Raw genomic sequence first — 21,740 nt, 5'->3', positions numbered from 1 at the left:
TTTTTTTTTTTTTTTTTTGCGGTACGCAGGCCTCTCACTGTTGTGGCCTCTCCCGCTGCGGAGTACTGGCTCCGGACGCGCAGCCTCAGCGGCCATGGTTCATGGGCCTAGCCGCTCCGCGGCATGTGGGGTCTTCCCGGACCGGGGTGTGAACCTGTGTCCCCTGCATCGGCAGGCGGACTCTCAACCACTGCACCACCAGGGAAGCCCGCCCTTAAAGATTTTAATGAAAACAGTTTTACAGTAAAACAGTTCCTTGGCATATTATGGCATAGGATAAGTAATTCATGAAAATTTAAGGTCCAATGGGAAATTCCAAAGACATTTCAACAGGATTGTCCATAGCACTCTTTACTTTCTTCTGTGATATGAGTATTGACTCAAAAATTTTCAGAAGTATTGCTTTATTTGGCACAGGGACACAGAGAAGCATCCCAATAGCAGTGTGTTATGTGTGTGTGTTTGTGTGTTCTACTATTTCCAAGAATTGGAAATTGTGCTGTTATCCTGGTGATCTCTAATAGTGGTTGATTATTGTTCAAGATTCTCTAATAGCTCAAATTCTCTAATAGCTCAAAAAGAATAAGTCTTCATTCTTTATGAATCCCTGCTTACTTCTCTGTATGCATCTCTCCTCCCTGTTCCTGGAGAGCATAGCTGATAGTTGGTCTTGATATTGCCATAGTCACTGGTGGTTGGTTTTACTTCCAGCTCATTACTTTTGGTCTAGTTAGTTGTGGTTGGGGTACTGTGCTTCTTCATGTTGAAGACTTGCCTGCGGCTCTTTTCTTTAGAAAGAGACTTGGGCAAAGCTAGCTTTTAGAGGCTCAGGTATACTTTCTGTTATTACTTTCTGTTTGCATGAACTTAATCAATTCTAGAAACTATTGATATATAGGACAAAAGCATTATTTAAGTGATAATTGAAACATAAAATAATTTTGTAACAGTATACTTTTTGGCACAGGTAAGAAATTTTATTGTTTAGAACTGGCTTCTTAATTTTTAAGGGAGCCTAGAACATAAATTTCCCTTTGGAATGGAGCTGCGACTCTCCTATCCAGATCAGAGATCAGAATTTGGAGATAAATGTATACACACACACTATATGTATAAACTGTATACAACTCTACCATATACTGAATGCCCACTTATTTTATTATCTCATTTAAACCTTGTAACAATTCAGTGTGATTTGTAGGAATTATCCTAATCTTCCAAATGGGGAATCTAATGTTTACTTGAGGTAACTGGTTCTATGTCACACAGATAGCAAATAGCAGAGTGAAGATTTGAATATAGGTCTGTTTGTTTGCAGTGCTTATGGTACCATATCCATTATGGCACTGTTCCTTTCTTAATTAGAGCTTTAAACAAGTTTTAGTTTGATTTATTCAGTGGAGGTTTTAGTTTTCATTCTAAACTGTCTTTCCTCGTACCCTTTATATTTTAAAGAAACATTGTTTGATATATTTGTAGGAGAACTATGAGAGCAAGGTCGAAAGGTGGACATTTTAGAACACACGAGGGCATTTTAAAACATACTCTGCTTTAATATGGAACTGAAGTACTTAGAGTTATTTGATAGATATGCTGAGTATATTTCAGATATCTCTCATGAGGAGAATTAATTCAGCTGATATTGAATACCTACTGTGTGTACACACTGTTCTCGATGAAGTAATTCATAGTATATGTCTTCCAGGAGATAAAATATGTATGCAGATTTTATATTTTAAATTATTAAATTGGGTGAGTTGATGTTGAGGAAAAATGATAGAGTTAAATAAATGTTTATTAAGTTATCTTCCCTTGAATTCCCTAAAATAATTTAAAAGAAAAATGTATCCAAGTAGAAGCTACCACAAGCTGGACAGAATTGGTGCTAGATAAGCCATTTAGACTGAATTGAGTGTGAGAACATTGACAGTTGATAAATGTATCCCTGAATCAGATGTTTAAGGGAATGTATAATAAGTGTACTTTCATTTGCTTATTTAGAGGGAGGAGTTTGAGCTATGGGCAGCTTTGAGAGAAATAGGGAAAACCTAATTTCAGCTGGAATAGAGCTAATGGAGAGACTTAGCGGTCATACCATTTTTCTCTGGGCTTAACAGGAGGAGCAAAGCCTACAGGTGAGGTAAGGCTTAGAGTAGAATTGTGAAGCAAATGTCTCACCAACTTTACAGGAACAGAAAAAATTATGTGCTAACCCACTAAACTAAAATGATGGTGAATTATGGGTTCCATATGACTCAGTAAGTCTCTCAGGAATCTGGCTCATCCCAAAGTTAGGCAGATGTGCCAAAACTGAGAGTCCCCTACAGCATAAGGTGTGGTCATAATCCAAGTGGAGCTGGTTCTCAATTGGGGGAGCTTAAGCAGACTTAGAAATTACACAGAAAAAAAGGACTTGATAACTTTAGTCCCAACTTCTTCCTCCATGCTGTTTATCCAGCTAATTAAGCAAGTGTAGTTTGAGTTGAGAGTTCTGATGTTAATCTTTTAAAACAAGTGCCCAATGTTCAGTCCTCAGGGAGACACTGTCTACATTTTTGTTTAAATGGTGGAGCCAGAGAGAATTTTTCTTATTCAAAGATGAATTAACAGAATACAAATAAATTAACAAACATGAATCCTATGGGGATAATTTAGCACTCAAAAATAGCTGATCAGCACTTTGGAAGAATTGTATTTTTCTAGGAAAAAAGAAAATTTTAGACAGTTGTTCTAAACTGCCAAGAACAGCAAATGACATCTGGAAAAAAAGAACAAAAATAAGATAACATAAAAAGAGAAATGGGGGCTTCCCTGGTGGCGCAGTGCTTGAGAGTCCGCCTGCCGATGCAGGGGACGCGGGTTCGTGCCCCGTTTCGGGAAGATCCCACATGCCGCGGAGCGGCTGGGCCCGTGAGCCATGGCCACTGAGCCTTCGCGTCCGGAGCCTGTGCTCCGCAAATGGGAGAGGCCACGACAGTGAGAGGCCCGCATAACGCAAGAAAAAAAAAAAAAAAAAAAAAAAAAAAAATTAAAAAAAAAAAAAAAAAAGAGAAATGGTAGAACTAAGTATAAAGAAGAGCAGGAACATATTTGTATTATAGAAAGTAATTTATTATAAACAGCAAGGAGCAGAGTAAACAATATTGAAAATGTAACCAGGAAGGGTTCGAACTCGAGGAAACTGCATAGAATGTAGATACAGTGAGCAAAGAAATGAAGGCAGTTAAAGAGAATTGCAGATAATGAAAAGCCATGATTAGTTTCTGTGGAGAAGACAACAGAATAATGGGAAATGGAAAACATTTTTAAAAAATAATAGTAGGGCCTCCCTGGTGGCACAGTGGTTGGGAGTCCGCCTGCCGATGCGGGGGATACGGGTTCGTGCCCCGGTCCGGGAGGATCCCGCGTGCCGCGGAGCGGCTGGGCCCGTGAGCCGTGGCCGCTGAGCTTGCGCGTCCGGCAACGGGAGAGGCCGCGACGGTGGGGGGCCCACATATCGCAAAAAAAAAATAGTAAACTTGTTTAGAACGAATGAAAACACGAATCTGGAGATTAAAAGGGCTCATGTTTTAGGAAAATATTGTGATGGAATTTACTGAATTTTCAGAGATTACAGAAGTGATTTCATAAACATCAAGGGAAAAAAAAAAGGTAGATCATGTACAACGGAAAGGTAATGAGGCTGACTTATTTCTTTTCAACCACAAAAGATTTCCAAAGTTAATGATTCAACAACTAGAGAGTTCTGATGGACAAAAAGAATGTATCTAAAGCATTTCCTAACTAGCCAAGTTGTGCTTAATTAAGGGGAAATGAAGGATATTATTTAGGATTCAAGAACTTAAGGAACGTATTAGCCCCTTAACGCGGGCCTCTCACTGTTGTGGCCTCTTCCGTTGCGGAGCACAGGCTCTGGACGCGCAGGCTCAGCAGCCATGGTTCATGGGCCTAGCCACTCCGTGGCATGTGGGATCTTCCCGGAGTGGGGCACGAACCCGCGTCCCCTGCATTGGCAGGCAGACTCTCAACCACTGCGCCACCAGGGAAGCCCTAGCCCCTTTTTATTGTGAGGTCGCTCTATCTACCAAGTTGTGTGATTTTTTTCCTTTTGCATTCAGTTTAGCTTATGCCCCTAAATCAAACTTTTGTTTTCTTCTTGTTTGCATATCTCTGATTTGTCTTTTCTCGTCATTTTACTTTCATTATTTAAGTTTTAGATGTGGCTATATCTATGTCTTAGATATTTGAAAACCTGAATTTTTTTTAAGAGTGATGTAAATAAATAAAATTGGGTCAAGTAGAGGGAAGAAGAAAACCTAATAGACTATAACTATAAAAGAATTAGAGAAAATTACCCTCTAATAATAATAATAAGGGCCAATAAAAGGTGTGTGTTAAAGGAGGTATTTCAAATCTATGTATATATAAAAAAAAAAACCACACAGGAATTCTAATTTTTTTAAGTTGTTCAGAGCATAGGGGGAAAAAGAAAGCATTTAGATTACTTCTTATAAAGCCAAGGTAACTACAGGAATGATAAAACCTGATAAAAGATATCCCTCCAAAAGAAAACTAAGACAAATCTTACTAATATTGATGCAAAAATTGTATATAAAATATTATCAAAAAGAGAGTTTACTACAGTAAAACAAGAATATACTATGGCCAAATGTGATTAATTCCAGGAATACAAAAAGGGTTACTACTAAAAAGCCTAATATTCATGTTATAATTCATTATATAAATGAGTAAAAGGGAAAGGGCACACAATAGATCATTTTGACAGATGCTGAAAGGACATCTGATAAAAAAAAAATCAGCTATTTATAATTAAACCCAATAAAATACGATTTAATGCCTTCATACTTCTCAAACCAGTATGCACCATCATATGGTAAAACACTAGAAGCATTCCCAGTAAAATCAGGAGCAAGATGAGAAAATACACTAGCTCTGCTGTGATTTAACATTGTTTTGGAAGTATTAACCAATATAATTACGTAAGAAAATAAGAGGTGCAGGCATTGGAAAGGAGGAAGCAAAGTTATCATATTCTAAGAAAAATTCAAGAGAATGAACTGCAGAACTAGTAAAATACTAAAAAATAAGATGGGCAAAATAAGTATGTAAAAATCCAAAGCTTTCTTTATATACCATTAACAATCATTTAGAAAATATTATATGAGTAGAAATCAGAAGATTTAAAAAGTAAAGTGTATAAGAAATTTGCAACCCTGTACAACCCTATAATAATGAGGGGTATAATATTTAACAAAGAAATTAGGAAAACTTAGATTATTGAGTAAATAATTGGCAAGCTGTTTTAAAAAGAAAAATGTAGACTGCTTACTTGCTTTTACATATATTCCAGATGAGTCAAAGATTATTCATATATCTAAGATTTTAAATATATATAAAATTAATTAATAAACGTATTAGTAACCAGTACATTTTTTGTAACTTCTTACTTTGTGGTGAAAGGGACACTGATGCCAAATCACAATTGAAATATTGATGGATTGGATTTTTAAAAATTCATTTATTGAAAAAATATTTGTAGAGCCTTCATTGTGTATAAGGTACTTGAGGATGTTAAAATGAAAAGGACAGGTTAAGTCTCTGCCCTTATATTTTAGTGAGGGAGAATGCTATTTAGACAAAAGCAAAAATCATGAAATAAATTGGAAACAGAACTGGTATGCTGGGAAGCTATTTTCAATATATATGTCTTTAGAAAAGGTTAATATTTGTAACGTATTAAGATTCTTAACAAAGGAATAACAGACATGTCTCACAGTAGAATACTAACATAGGGAATAAATAAGAAATTTACAAACAGGAAGTCCTTCATCACATTAGGAAAGGACATTTATGCCTGCCAAGAGTGCTGGAGGAAAATACAATACCCATGTGCTGTATAACCAATTTTAGCTAGCATGCCAGTGCTGCTCTCAGTTGGAATATAAACTGATGCAGCTTTTCTGAGTTGGTAATGTGGTAATACTTACCAACTTAAAATGTGTGTGGTGTTTAATACTGTAGTTTCACTTTGTGGTATTTATCCCAGAGATAATTAGAAAATATGTCTACATAGTAGTTATATGGTTCAGGGTCCAGTCAGAAGCAGAAACCATTCCAGGTATTTTAAACCTAAATAAATTAATTAATACAGATGTTTGAAGCTTGAAAGAGCAAAAAGTTGCTTTGGCAGCTCAGAGATTATGATTTGCTGGAAGCATTTACCACCCTTAGGGCTGGTGGAACAACTGGGAATAAGCGGTGTTAAGGACTGCCCAATGGGTGGAAGAGCCTGTCCACATCGTGCCAGCTAACTGTCAGAGTAAGGGGTGGCCTGGCTCTTGCTGCAGGGCAGCACAACTACTGCAGAGAAGGCCTTAAAGAAGCTGTGGTGTCTCTTGTTGGAAGAACCTACCAGCTCTGTGGGAGTCTGGGAAATGTAATTTGCAGATTTACAGCTCCAGGATCTCAGAGCAGATTATAGGATATAAAGCTCAGAGACACTAGATAAAGAGCTTAGCACAGGGATGTTCATTGTTTTGTTGTCAAGATTTAAAAAAAAAAACCATCTAAATGCTCAGTGGTAGGAGATTGGTTAGATTAATTGTGGTATAGCCAGCCACTGAAGACCTGTGTGACCTTTTAAAAAAAAAGTTTCCAAATAATATATATTTTGTATTCTCATTTATTTAATATGTGTATGTATGTACAGAGAAATTTTAGAAGTAGTTCTAAAATATGTTAACACTAATTATTTCAGGGTAGTAGGATTTTGAGTCTTTTTCTTTAGTGTTTTTAATGTGGTTTTCAGTTTTGTTCGCAACCGGGGCGGCAGGGGGGTTTCCCCTTGAATTTGAAGGGGAAAAATCAATTTAATGAGGGAATAAAGGATTTCCTTTAATAGAAACTTATTAATATAAAAAGCAGTCAGAAGGTAGTCGCTTCATTTACGTTCATTAACTTTTCAGTCTGCCTAGGGCTTTAGAATTCTTGAATTTTTTTTTTTTCCTTCCTTATTGTTTTGGTTTATTTCTGTTTTCTGTTTAAATGAGTATGCAGAACATTGGATGAACTTAAAATTTCTCATGCTATCTTTGAAAGTCCCACCATAGTTGCTTCTTACTTGTGTGTGACCTGTAATTTTTCTCTTGATTACTAAGAAAAGAGATTATGGATGTTTGTATTATAAAGTCTGACTTATGAGAAGATAGGTCTTCTCTGGGGACTTCAGTTACTGAAGTAACCAGAAAATAATAATTTTTCATTTCACAAGGAAGCCACAAACCACAGACTAAAAAGAGAGCATTTTGGTGAGGCTCGAATTGTTTTTTACATAGTTTATTATTGAAGTTTTCAAACATATAAAGAAGAGGTAGAATATAATAGTGAACTCCCATGTATCCACCAACCCATTTATATATAAATAACTAAAAGCCACTTAGTTTAATTTATAGTTCTTCCCACTCCCCACATTCCCCTTATATTTGAAAACAAATCCCAGACTCTATATTTTCATCTATACATCTCAGTATCTCCAAAAGATAAGAACTCCAAAAAAAGATCACAATGCTTTTATCGTCAACACAGTTAATAATAATTTCCTAATAATAATATCCAATTAAAACATAGTAATTTTTTTTTAACAGTTTGGTTTATTTTTGAATCGGGATCCAAGTGAGGTTTCTACATTGTTACTGCTTGATAGGTCTCTGAAGTCCCTTTTCTCCTGTAGGTTCCCCCTCCAGTTAGCTCTTCTCTTTGTGTTTGATGAAGAAACCAGGTTGTTTATCTTGAAGAGTTTCACATAAACTGATTTTTGATTTTTGCTAATTGTATGCCTTTGGCATGCTTTAACGTTTTCCTGTGTTTTCTGTAAAGTGGTAGTTGAATCCAGAGGCCTGATTGGATTCTGCTTCAGCTGTTTTGTCGTCACAGGACCACTTTGTAGGTGGTGGTATGCTCTTCTGTCAGGAAGAACGTAATACCTGGCTGTTTCCCTTTTATGATGTTAGCAGCTGATCATATTTAGTAATCAGTAATGATACTCTGTCATTCCTTTATCACTTGTTAGCTGAATACTTTTATAAAGAGGAACTTCTCATCTATTCTTTGGCAGGATAAGTGCTTGATACTTTTATTTTTCCTTTTTTTCTTTTTTTAGCATCAGAAGTTATTTATTCAGGCTTTTTTTCTGTACCTAATATTATTCGTTTTGCTCTAAGTCAGTTAACTTGCAGAAACATAAACATTACTTTAAAGCACATAAAGAAAAATTAAAATGCTTTTTTTCATTTAATTTATTTATCAGTTTATTTTAAACATCATGAATAATCTTTTTTTTTATTGGAGTATAGTTGCTTTACAATGTGTTAGTTTCAGGTGTACAGCAAAGTGATTCAGTTATACATATACTCTTTTTTTTTTAGATTCTTTTTCTCATATAGTTTATCACAGAATATTGAGTAGAATTCCCTGTGCTCTACAGTAGGTCCTTGTTGGTTATCTGTCTTATACATATGTAGTAGTGTGTATATGTTCATCCTAAGCGCCTCATTTATCCCTCCCCGCCACACTTCCCCTTTGGTAACCATAAGTTTGTTTTCCATATCTGTAAGTAATGGGTGATTCTTTTATGTATTGAACAGAGTTCAAAATAAAGAGTGAGGAGTTTACTAGTATACTCTGTTGTCGTCTTTTAAAAATATCATTATAAACTGATGGATTTACTCATATTTGTGTTTCAGTCAATTAACAGTGATCACTCGATGCTCACATTGTCCCATCTATAGGCTGTTCAGATTGACTTCTGAATCCTTTTGAATAACTCCACTAATCCTTGTAATGTCTTTGCAACCTGGTATGACAAAATGTTCCAGACCCATCTTGTACATGTCCTGTCCCAGACCTGGATTCAGCCATTTCTGAGGAGCCCTGGTTCCTTTTAATGGGAATAGTATTAAGAAATCAGAATGTCAATCTTGTGTGTACTAATTGCTAATGTGTGGGTCACTTTTCTAGGACAATTCTGTGGATACAGCTTAAAAAAAAAACAAGCAGGTTTTTTGGAAGATAAAATGCATTGTATGTTTATATTGATTATTCCAGTTCAAATTGGGTTTTTATTGAGCCTCTTCAATTTTACATTTTTATCTTTTCCCCTATGCCAAGCTAATACAGGATGATAAAACTATGATATTACATAATAACTCATTTGAATTATCCCATAATAAATACAGAACAGTCTCAGAATAGTAGTAGCACCACCAGTGTGATTCCTAAAAACAGCTGTTTGTTTGCCTTATGTAGTTCTCTTTTGTATTTAGGGTGTATCACACTAGGGATTTACAGTCAAATTCTTGTGTTTTAAAGTTACTTGGAATGATTCTTTGTGTGGTTATGCCACCAAGTGGATGCACACTTTCGTTCATTTGTTTCTTTTTATTTTTTGAGGTTACTTAAAAAAATTTTTACTTCTTAATTATATGAAATACAGGTTTTAAAGACAAGCTGAAAAAGCAAGATATATTCTAAGAAGTCTAGCTTGTAGTCGTCAACATTCTACCCTATTCCTTCTTACCTATAGATAAACTTAAAAGAAGTCTTTTCATGCATGTTGGTCTAGATATGTTTCAGTGCGTATGTGTATATGTATGTGTGTTCACATGACCTCTTTGATAGAAGAATGATAAAGTACACTATACATGCCTTTCTCTACCTTGCTTCTTTTCTCTTTACATGTACTAGCAGTTATTCCATATTGAAATATTTATTTTGTGGATATATCATAGAATAAATGCATACATAATTTTACTAGATATTGTTACAGTTCCCTCTAGTAGTTATACCATTTTGCATTCTCTCCAGCAGTGTATGAATGTACTTGCTTCCCCATAGCCTTGTCAACAGACTATGTTGTTAATGAAATGTTTCTCCTTGTCCCTGGTTAGCTTCCTTGTTCTGCAGTCTTTGAGAGCAGTGCTCTTTGTTGTGGTGCGTGGACTTCTCACTGCGGTGGCTTCTCTTGTTGCGGAGCACGGGCTCTAGGCACGCAGGCTTCAGTAATTGTGGCGTGCGGGCTCAGTAGTTGTGGCTTGTGGGCTCTGGAGCGCAGACTCAGTATTTGTGACACACGGGCTTAGTTGCTCTGCAGCATGTGGGATCTTCCTGGACCAGGGCTCGAACCCGTGTCCCCTGCATTGGCAGGCGGATTCTTAACCACTGTGCCACCAGGGAAGTCCCAGTTCTCTCATTCTTTCATTCTTCCCTCCCTCCTTCGTTCCCTCCCTCCCTTCCTTCCTTCCCTGTAAATGTTCCTGGGACTTAATATTTAAAATAAATACCTTGTAAATATCCTATAGGTTGAGTTTGGTCTTTGTTTTGTTTTTGTTGGTTTGTTTTGATTTTGGTTGTTTTAATCCAATTTGACACACTCTCTCAATTGGAATGTTTATACCATTTACTATTTAATGTAACTGTTGATACAGGGGTTTAAAGCTGCCATCTTAATATATGTTCCCATTTCTTTCTATGTCTGCCCTCTTTGAGGCTGACTGTTTTTAATGATTTTTATTTTATTGGCTTATCTGTGTTCAAATAAAATTATACCCCTTAATGTATATTGTAAAAATCTTGCAGCAGTATACTTCCATGCCTTCCCCCTCCAGGCTTTTGTGCTTTTGTTGTCGCACATTTTTTTCTATATATGTTATAAATGCTACAATATGTTACTGATATTTTTGCCCTAAACACTTTGATATATCTCCGGGTAACAATAGCATATTTCTTTGATTTGTACACATATATTTACCTTTTTTGCCATTCTTCATGTTTTGGATATCCATCCATATTTTCAGCTGGTATCATTTTTGTTCCTGAATAACTTTAATGTTTCTTAGAGTATAATTCTCCTTACAATTAATTATCTTAGCTTTTCTTTGTCTGAAAAAGTCTTTATTTTGTCTTCATTCTTAAAGTATTTTTGCTCGGAATAGAATTCTAGGTTGAGAGTTCTTTTGGTTTTCAGTACCTAAAAGATGTCACTCTCTTATTTTCTGGACTGCATAGTTTCTGATGAAAAGTGATCTTTCATTCTTTGTTCCTCTATACATAATATGTCTTCTCTGACTGGTTTTGAGATTTTTTTTTTTATCGCTGTTTTCACCAAATTGATAATGATGTGCCTTGGAATGGTATACTTAATGTTTCTTCTGCTTGAGGTTTATTGAGATTCTTGGGACTGTGGGTTTATTTTCATCATATTTGGAGTTGTTTTGGTAATTCTTTCCTTCTTTTTTTTTTTTTTTTTAATGTTCTCCCCTTCTCACCCCCTTGGTTTCTGGGACTCCAATTGCATGTATTTTTGACTACTTAATATTGTCTTAGAGGTCACTGATGTGCCATTCTTATTTTTTTTCCTGTCCCCCCCCTTTTGTTTTATTTTGCATAGTTTCTATTGCTATGTCTTCAAGTTCACTGATCTTTTCTTCTATAAGATATATAATCTGCTTTTATTCTATGTATATATTTTTAATTTGAGGTATTATATTTTTCATATTCAGTAGTTCCATTTGGGTCTTTTTAATATATATATTTCACTTCTGTCCTCATCATGTTCATGTTTTCTTCTTACCTTCATGAGCATATGGAGCATATTTATAACAACTGTTTTTATGTCTTTGCTAATTCTGTCACCTGTGCCATTTCTGGGACTGTGTCTATTGATTAATTTTGTCCTGATTATATATTTGAAGGTCTTTCTGCTGTGGCTGCTGGAAACATGAATTGCTACCAGCCCTGTGTGTGGTAGGGAGTTTTTTGGCCTACTCTTTCTAACATTCTTTTCCTGGTCTTAGGTAGTTTTTGCTCTTGCATGACGCTGATCATTATTCAGCCAGAGACTCAGGGATACCCCTCTTCAGATCTACAGAACTCAAGCTCCCTTTCTTTCTTTGTAGCTCCCTCCTCTGGTGCTTTGCTGTAGAAAGTATAGCTCCCTTGGCCTCCCTGAATTCTCATTCCTGTCTCCCTCAACTGCATGCAACCACCAGGCTCTATTTGGGTCTCTACTTCTCCTTGTACTGCAGTCTGGAAACTACCTCCTTGCAGTAATTGGGGGCAGATGTAGGGCTCCTCTAGTTTGTTTCCCATCTTTTACGGATTTTTGCACTGCGCTTCCTATTGTCCAGTGTCTGAAACCATTAACATATTATCTTGTTTTCTACTTGTTTAAGGTAAAAGAGTAAACCCAGTCTCAGATATACTGTCCTAATCTGAAGCAGAAGTCCTCTGAGTATAGTTTTTTTTTTTTTTTTGCGATACGCGGGCCTCTCACTGTTGTAGCCTCTCCCGTTGCGGAGCACAGGCTTCGGACGCGCAGGCTCGGAGGCCATGGCTCACTGGCCCAGCCGCTCCGTGGCATGTGGGATCTTCCCCGACCGGGGCACGAACCCGCGTCCCCTGCATCGGCAGGCGGACTCTCAACCACTGCGCCACCAGGGAAGCCCTCTCTGAGTATAGTTTTAATTTGTATTTATATATGTTTTTAAAGGAGTGAAGGTAAACATCTGTTCACACATAACAGGGTAATTTGTTTATCTTCTTTTGAAGAGCTTTCTACTCTGTTAAATCCAACCCATTTTTCTGTGATATTGTTGGTCTTTTCATTCTCTAGTTGTAGGTGTTTACATTTTAGGGATATTAACCCTTTCTCTATGACATGAAATGCAAAGTTTCCCTTCAGTTTGTCATTTATTTTTTTTTATTATATTTTGCTTTTGGTATCTTTTCTGAGACTTTGATATTATTAAAATGAATTATTTTATCTCTAATTTTTTTTTTCTACTGGAGCACTGGGTTGTTATTGGGGAAGGAGGAGGATTCAGAAGTTGCTTTCACTGTGAGATGTATTCATAATAGTTGAGCTAAGAGATTCTGCTTTATTCAGGATTTTAAGTTTTTATATAGTGGTATGATATGATACGCAAATGTTCTTCCAGGTAGCTATATGACCCATTCCCTACCTCTTTCAGAACTCTGCTCCAATGTTACTTTATAAGCACATCTATAAGCACCCTATTTAAAATTGTAACACTGTCACACACTTAGCCCCATTCCCTATTTCTGTCTTCTTTTTCTTCTTCTGCTTCTTTTTTTCCCTTTACAGGAGTTATCACAATTTGACATAACATATGTTTTGGTAATTTATGTATAATCATGTGTCTTATCCCTAATATGCTGGTAGCATGAAGGCAAGGATTTGGGACTTTTAATAGTGCCTGGCACTATAGTAAGTGCTCAATTTGTGTTGGTTAAATGATCAAATTTCTGTTCATGTAGGTTGTTTTGGCACAAAGTAAAAAGTGAATTGGAAGAGGAAGAGCCTGGAGAAAGAAGGTGTAAGGTGGCAGAAGCTTAGCTGAAGTGGTACCAGTGAGAATGAAATAGAAAAGGCTAAAGGAATGACATTAAAAAGAAGAAATGGGTCACCATCCTTGTTTGTTTTTATAATTATTAAGTAAAAAGGAAAAAATACTTGTATTTGGATTATATTTTTAACATAGATATTTATAAAGCGAAATTATAGGTTGAAAATGTCTGAGTAGATGTTATGACTTTTTGGTTCTTACAAAACATTACTTAAAAAATACAAGCTATCTAGTGGAAGTCATGTTGTTTTTTCTGGTTAATTGTTTTTCTTTAATTTTTTTTTTTTTTAGAGCTTTGCTTCCTGTTTTACATCACAAATCTAAGAAAGGACCCCCCCGTCAAGCCAAATATGCTATTCATTGTATCCATGCAATATTTTCTAGTAAAGAGACACAGTTTGCACAGATATTTGAGGTAAAGAGAAAAGTTTTTTGTTTGTTTCATGTTATAGTTAAAAAACAAATATGAATGATTTTATAGGATGTTCACATTTGGAGATGTATCATTTTATAGTTTATTTTCAGAATTTGAATTAATATATTCAATATTGATGGGTGATTAAAATCAGAAAATATCTGATTATTCAGATGTTTAATGCTAACTCAGATTCAGAAATCAAACAGTTGTATAATATTTTTTGACATTACTTTATACATTTAGTATTAGGAAACTATTTTTCATTAGTAAGTAATTACATATAAAATCCTACTTACTGATAGTAGGTAGTAGATGATTATCAGTTTACAGATTTGAAAGTTAGATTTCTATATATGAGATACTACTGAAGTGTGGGGTTCTATAAATCCATACTAATTTGTAATGTAAGGTAAGTAAGTATAAGTTTGTACTTCAGTGACTGACATAATTTTATGTCAGATTAAAATGTGCCTTTTCCCTTGCAGAGCATTTGGTCCACACCAAAAGGTCCTTGATATTTTGGTGCTCTCCAGAATGTCTGTGGGCATATTTGGTCCATGCCAAATGGTTTTGGACAGGACCAAATATGAACAAATATCGAGGACCTTTGTGTGTAGACCAAGTGTCTTATGGATGTATTGGATAGGACCAAATGTCTACTGACCATCTTTTCAATATGTATTTTATATTATTTTTTTTGTACTTGGAATTACTATTACCCTTTCTAAGCATTGCAATTTCATTACAAGCTATTATGATCAGGGGCTGTCTTTAGCATTCTTCCTGCAAATAGAAGCTAAGCAGAAAATCTATAAAATCCTAACTTATAATTTTAGTTTAGGAGCTTTGAATGAAGTCAAAACAATTTGGAAATTATGCTGAAACTAACCCACCATAAATACTTAGACTTGTTATCTCTGTTTTAGAAATATTTATGCTAATTTTGTCATATTTTCATATATTATGTTAAAGACCTAAAGGAGGAAAAAAAGTTTATTAAACAGCATCTTTGCTATAGATAGCAAATAGTAATATATTTTAAATTTGGGGGTGGGAATACTTTCTATAGTCTTTTTTTTTAATAAGAGGATGACTTCAATGAACTCATGTTGATTTCTAGAAAGCTTTTGTTTTTCTTGAATAATCTCCTTTTTGTTCCTTCCAATGATGATGATGAGGAGGATAATGCTGATAATAACTTGAATTTTTAGGGTACTTTTATTTTCATTTTTGATATCTGTTACTTATCTTTATGAGAACCTAACTGGTAATCCTTCTACTATGACATACAGGATTGGCTGGCTTTCTGAGAAAAGGTTTCATAGAGACATATGGCCTTTATGAGGTTACTGTTAATCGAGGGACTGGCCATTTATTTTGCATTTTCAGAAATGATTTTATTATCTTACTGTGGAAAATTGTCACACATTATAATAAATGAATTGAAAAAAGTACACTATCAGGTATTTGTTTATAATGTAAACAAGTTATCACTTAGATGTGCAATGGAGGTACTGAGGGAGGTCATCAAGAATAGCAAGAAGTAAACTCATTTAAATATACTTATGACTAAGCCTCTCATATTGCCCCAATGTGTTGGGAAGAACAGTTTTTTGTTGTTTTTCAAGCCTAGAATTCTTGGTGTTTAGTGTAGGAGGATAGAGCATCAATTCTTCATTAAAATGTGTCATTAAAATTTTTAATAGATAATATATTCACTTGCTTCAGAATCAAAAGATACAAAACAAATATCCAGTAAACTAAATACTAAAGAGTAAAGAGTTTTCTCTTTTGCTTCACCCCCATATCCCCAGCCACCCAGTTTCTTAGAGGCAGCCAATGTTATCAGTTTCTAATGTACTTTTCTGGAGAGATTTTATTCATATGCAAGTAATATAAATACACAAAATACACACATATTTTATCCCTTCTCCCTCTCCTTATGCCAATGATCTTGTAGTCACTCTTCTGATTTTCAATGTAGTCACTCTTCTGATTTTCCTATTTAAAAAATTTAACAATATATTTTAGGTATCAATTTATTATGTGAGTATATAAGGAGCCTCATTCTTTTGTCATGGCAAAATGAATATTAATGGCTGGGTTTCCTATTAGAATAATAAAAATAATTTTATTAGTTATGGTACTTAATATTTGATGCTATAAAAATCCACAAAAATCCATGTGACTATATATAATAAAACTTATTTCTTGGTCCTGAAAAAAGTCTAATTGGGTGCTTTGATTGTATTCTAATCAGTGGCTTAGGCACACAGACCCTTTTTGACTAGTGGCTTCTCTTTGAGTCCCACTGGATCCTTGGTATTAAGACAGCCAGTGAGTAAAGAGGGAGAATGTGGAGAAGAAACATTGCTCATATCTGCCTCAGTACAGGCATGGCATACCTCACTTTCATTCCCATTCTGGTAACCAGAACTTATTCACATCCTCACCTAACTGCACATATAGGCATCCTTGAATGGAAGTGGATATTGGTGAGCCTTAGCAGTCTCTAACATACTTATATATGTGGTCATAAAATATATGATACATAATATGATTCTTCATGCTGAAATGTTCTTTACCTAACCTCTAAAATATAACTTGGGCAAAACTGAAAATATTTAAATATGATGCCTTCTACATAAATAGCCTATAAAAGTTTAAATGTAAGCTTGAGCTACTACTTAAACCATGTATTGGAACTTTTGTAGTTTTTAAAATTTGAAGGTGAAATATGTGAACAGCTCATTTGCATGTTTATGGAGTTGATCATTTTCCTTTCCTCATTTTCAGCCTCTGCATAAGAGCCTGGATCCAAGCAACCTGGAACATCTCATAACACCGCTGGTTACTATTGGTCATATTGCTCTCCTTGCACCGGATCAGTTTGCTGCTCCTTTGAAGTCTTTGGTAGCTACTTTCATTGTGAAAGATCTTCTCATGAATGATCGGGTAATTTTTATTTTTCAGTTGTGTTTTCTTCATAATGCTATCTTCTAAAATTTTATGCATCAAAGAGAGAAGTGAAATGATGTAAATAACACTTCAATTTGGCTGACTTATTTTAGGTTTTCCTATCTTTTTCACATGCTGTATCTCCATTGTAAGTGAAACAACATTGAAACATCTCTTTAGTTGAGCATAGGACTATGACCTGGAATACTTTGCTTCATAAATACAAAATATTACCTGATTCTGTCTATTTCAACTTTATAGGGGTTTAATTTTTATAATGACATCTTTTTTTAAAAATGTGAAGACTGACAAGTTAGTTTATAGTATGGTTGTTAGGATAGTAGTTGTTGCATTTCATACGTACAAGAGAGAATTAAAAAAGCCTTGGGAGAAAACATTGGGAAAGAAATAGTGATTTTCTCTGTCTCCATTATGTGAGTATTTGGGGTAGGGCATGGCATGTTGGGTCTTAGAGAATTGACCCCTTACAGTTATGTGGAGTTTTATGCACGTCTTTGTGTTTTTAGATATATACACATATGTGTGAAAAGAAAACCTTAAAACTAGGATTTTCAGAATGGTAAATGAGCATTGGCTTCAGTTTGAAGTCACGAGCTGCATTAGCCCCCTAACAAGAGAGTAGGCCTGTCCTTTTGAAGCTTTGAAGCCAAGCATTCACTTCTCTCTGGCTATGAAAGTTCTAGACGGCATCTTCTTCCAGTAGAAGATTGTTTTCTGTGTTGAAAATCTGTTGTTTAGCATAGCTACCTTAATTAATGATCTTAGCTAGATGTTCTGGATAACTTGCTGCAGCTTCTGCATCAGTACTTGCTGCTTCACCTTGTACTTCTATGTCATAGAGATGGCTTCTTTCTTTAAATATTATGAACCAACCTCTGCTAGCCTCAGATTTTTCCTCTGCAGCCTCGTCACCTCACCAAGTCTTCACAGAATTGAAGAGAGTTAGGGCCTCGCTCTGGATTAGGCTTTGTCTTAAGGGAATGTTGGGCTGGTTTGATCTCCTCTCCAGTCCACTAAAACTTTCTCCATATCAGCAATAAGGGTGTTTTGCTTTCTTATCATTACGTGTTCACTGGAGTAGCACTTTTAATTTCCTTCAAGAACTTTCCCTTTGCATTCACAACGTGGCTAACTGGCACAAGTGGTGTAACTTTCAGCTGATTGCAGCTTTTGACATGCCTTCGTCACTAAGCTTGATCATTTCTAGCTTTTGATTTAAAGTGAGAGATGTGCAATGCTTCCTTTCACTTGAACAGTTTATAGAGGCCATTGTAGGGTTATGAATTGGCCTAATTTCAGCATTGTTGTGTCTCAGGGAATTGGGCGGCCTGAGGGAGAGGGAGAGAGATGGGGGAATGGCCAGTCTGTAGAGCAGTCAGAACACACACATATACTAATTAAGTTCGCTATGTTATGTGGGAGTGGTTCATGGCACCTCAGAACAATTACAATAGTATCATTAAAGATCGCTGAGCGGGCTTCCCTGGTGGCACAGTGGTTGAGAGTCTGCCTGCCGATGCAGGGGAGACGGGTTCGTGCCCCGGTCCGGGAGGATCCCACATGCAGTGGAGCGGCTGGGCCCGTGAGCCATGGCCGCTGAGCCTGCGCGTCCGGAGCCTGTGCTCCGCAACGGGAGAGGCCACAACAGTGAGAGGCCCGCGTACCGGAAAAAAAAAAAAAAGATCGCTGATCGCTTATCACCATAACAAATATAATAATAATGAAATCATTTGGAATATTGCAAGAATTATGAAAATGTGACACAGAGACATGAAGTGAGCAAATGCTGTTGGAAAAATAGCACTGATGGACTTGCTTGACACAAGCCTTCAGTTTGTAAAAAATGCAGTATCTGTGAAGCCTAATGAAACAATTTTTGTCTGTATACAAAAAGTATGTCAGAGAGCTGGGTCACAGTAAAAAAAAAAAATTGTATATTTAGAGTGTAATTAGAACTACAGCAAGAGAGGAAAGAGAATATGAAGCAGAAATAGTATTTGAAGTGATAATGCCAGAAAATTTTTCAAAATTTATGAAAGACATCAAAGCTATACATTCAAGATCAGGTAGAAGCCCCAAATAGGATAAATATAACACAGAGCACACCCAGATACATCATAGTAAAACTGGAACCAATCAAAATAGAAAAGATTAAAAGCATTTACAGCAAAAAGACAGAAAACCTTCAAAGGGACAAGGCTGTCACTTGACTTCAAAAGAAAAGATAAGAAAATGGAAGATAATGGAATAATATCTTCAAATTATCGAGTGGAAGAAATGTACCAATCTAGAATTCTAAACCTGGAGAAAATATCCTTTAAAAAGGGAAGGCAAGGGCTTCCCTGGTGGTGCAGTTGTTGAGAGTCTGCCTGCTGATGCAGGGGACACGGGTTCGTGCCCTGGTCCGGGAGGGTCCCACATGCCGTGGAGCCGCTGGGCCCGTGAGCCATGGCCGCTGAGCCTGCGCATCTGGAGCCTGTGCTCTGCAGCTGGAGAGGCCACAGAGGTGACAGGCCTGTGTACCGCAAGAAAAAAAAAAAAAAGGGAAGGCAAAATAAAGACATTTTCAGACAAACAAAAACTGAAAGAGTTCATTAGCAGTTATCCCAGCTAAAAGAATTTCTACTTTAATTCTTTGGGTAGAAAGCAAATTGTCACAGAGACAAAACAGAGTGAAAAACAAGAGAAAGAGGAAAATATGTTGGTAAGTCTAAATAAATATTAACTGCATAAAATTAGAACAATAATGGTCCTGTGTGAACAAGAGCACAGTAAGCATCGGAGTATAAAGGGAGTTGACGTATTTTAAGTTTTCTTAGAATACTGAACCTACTACTGTTCTGAAAGTTTAAGACAGAATTATTGAAATTGGCCTTCAGTAAGTTAAGGCCACTACTCTCTAGGACAGCTACTAAAAGAATAGGAAAATATAAAACGAATAAGCCAGTAAAGAGGAGAATGGAATAAAAATATTTAACCAAAAATAAGGCAAGAAGAAAATGAAAATGAACACAGAACTGATAGAACAAACTGAAAAAACATCAGGTGGCAAATTTTTATTTTATTTTTGGGGGGGGGGCAGTTTTTTAAAAAATTAATTATTATATTTTGGCTGCCTTGGGTCTGTTGCTGTGTGCGGGCTTTCTCTAGTTGTGGCGAGCAGGGGCACTCTTCGTTGCGGTGCGCGGGCTTCTCATTGTGGTGGCTTCTCTTGTTGCGGAGCACGGGCTCTAGGCATGCGGGCTTCCGTAGTTCTGGCACGCGGGCTCAGTAGTTGTGGCTTGCGGGCTCTAGAGCGCAGGCTTAGTAGTTGTGGCACACGTGCTTAGTTGCTCTGCGGCATGTGGGATCATCCTGGATCAGGGCTTGAACCCGTGTCCCCTGCATTGGTAGGTGTATTCTTAACCACTGGACCACCAGGGAAGTTCCTCAGGTGGCAATTAATCCTAATCACTATTTACATAACATGTAAGCAGAATATGCTAATTAAATACAAAGTTGACAGAAAGTGTGTCAGAACTGGGTTGTGTACAGTTCTATATATGACATTTAGAAGTCTTCAAGTCTTCTATTAGTTACTGTTACTCTGTCTTTTCCCCCTGAGATTGGGAACGGGATAAAAATATCCCCTATCACCACTTGTGTTGTTTTGAAAGTTCTGGCCATTCTAGGAGGAAGAAAGAGAATTAAAATCCATTAAGAATGAAGGGAAAAAAAAGCTGTTATTACTATGAATGGAGTAAACCTAAAAGAATGCAAAAGCTAATAGAATTAAAAATTGTCTTTAACAAGGTCCCCTGATTCAAAGTCAGTATAAAAAAGAAGTAACTTTATATTTCTATGCCAATAATAAACAATTAGAAAATAAATATTAAAAATTACATTTACAGTAACGTCAAAAACCGTTAAATGCCTAGGAATATACTTAAGAAAGGTAAGCAATACCTCTACACAGATGTTTAAGAAACATTCCTCAGTGAAGTTAAAGGCCACCTAAGGTATATACTGTCTTCATGAAATGAAAAGGTCAGGATTATAGTACCATGGAATGGGATAGTGATAGTATAATGATGAAAATTATTTGCAGATTTACAGTTCAATACAATATGTACAGTTCTAGCCAGATGTGTGTGTATATGTTGGCGTAGAGTGGTATAGGGAGAAGAGACAAGCTGATTGTAAGATTTCAATAGAAATGCAAAAGGCATAGCCAAAATCATCTTGAAGAAGATGATGATGATGAAGTAGTCATAGTAGGAGGAGGAACAGCAGCAGCAGAAGTCATCATTAAAGACATTTGGAGGACTTAAGCTACTAGATATCACACCTTGTTATAGTAATTAAGAAAGTGTGAAACATAATCGATTATACACATATGATTTAGAACAAAAGTAAGAGTAACATCCTAGAGAACTTCCTAATACTGGATTTGGCAGTATATCCCTACATGAGAAATCAAAAGCACAAACACTAAAAAAAATAAAAACCAAAAACAGATAAATTGCACTTCATCAAAATGTAAAACTCTTGTGCATCAAAGGGCATTATCAAGAAAGTGAAACCATTAACAAAATGAAGAGGAAACCTACTGAGAGAAAATATTTGCAAATCATGTATCTGATAAGGGGTTAATATCCGTATTATATAAATGACACATATAACTCAATAGCAAAAAAACAATTTGATTAAAAAATAGGCAGAGACATTTTTTCAAAGAAGATAAACAAATCATCAACAATTATATAAAAGGTGCGCAACATCAGTAATCATCAGGGAAATGCAAATCAAAACCACAATAGGATAGGACCTCACTCCTGTTAGATTGGCTAATATAAAAAAGACAAATAACAAGTGTTGGTGAGGATGTGGGAATATAAATTGTTGGTGGCGGGAATTTGATG

At 36.0% G+C, this 21,740-nt stretch overlaps 1 protein-coding gene across 1 annotated transcript in view; it reads left to right on the top strand.

Moving 5' to 3' along the window:
• The window catches only part of PDS5B (PDS5 cohesin associated factor B), a 120,960-nt gene that overhangs the window by 54,895 nt on the left and 44,325 nt on the right, over positions 1–21,740 (top strand). The window contains exons 17-18 of the mRNA XM_007464260.1: positions 13,734–13,857; positions 16,657–16,815. Coding sequence (XP_007464322.1) covers positions 13,734–13,857; positions 16,657–16,815 — 283 coding nt within the window. The remainder of the gene's footprint in view (positions 1–13,733; positions 13,858–16,656; positions 16,816–21,740) is intronic.

The sequence above is a fragment of the Lipotes vexillifer genome, unplaced genomic scaffold (assembly GCF_000442215.2).
Source record: "Lipotes vexillifer unplaced genomic scaffold, Lipotes_vexillifer_v1.1 scaffold120, whole genome shotgun sequence".
NCBI lineage: Eukaryota > Metazoa > Chordata > Mammalia > Artiodactyla > Lipotidae > Lipotes > Lipotes vexillifer.
The sequence above is the reverse complement of the archived record's forward strand: the minus strand, read 5'-3'. Positions and strand labels throughout refer to the sequence as shown.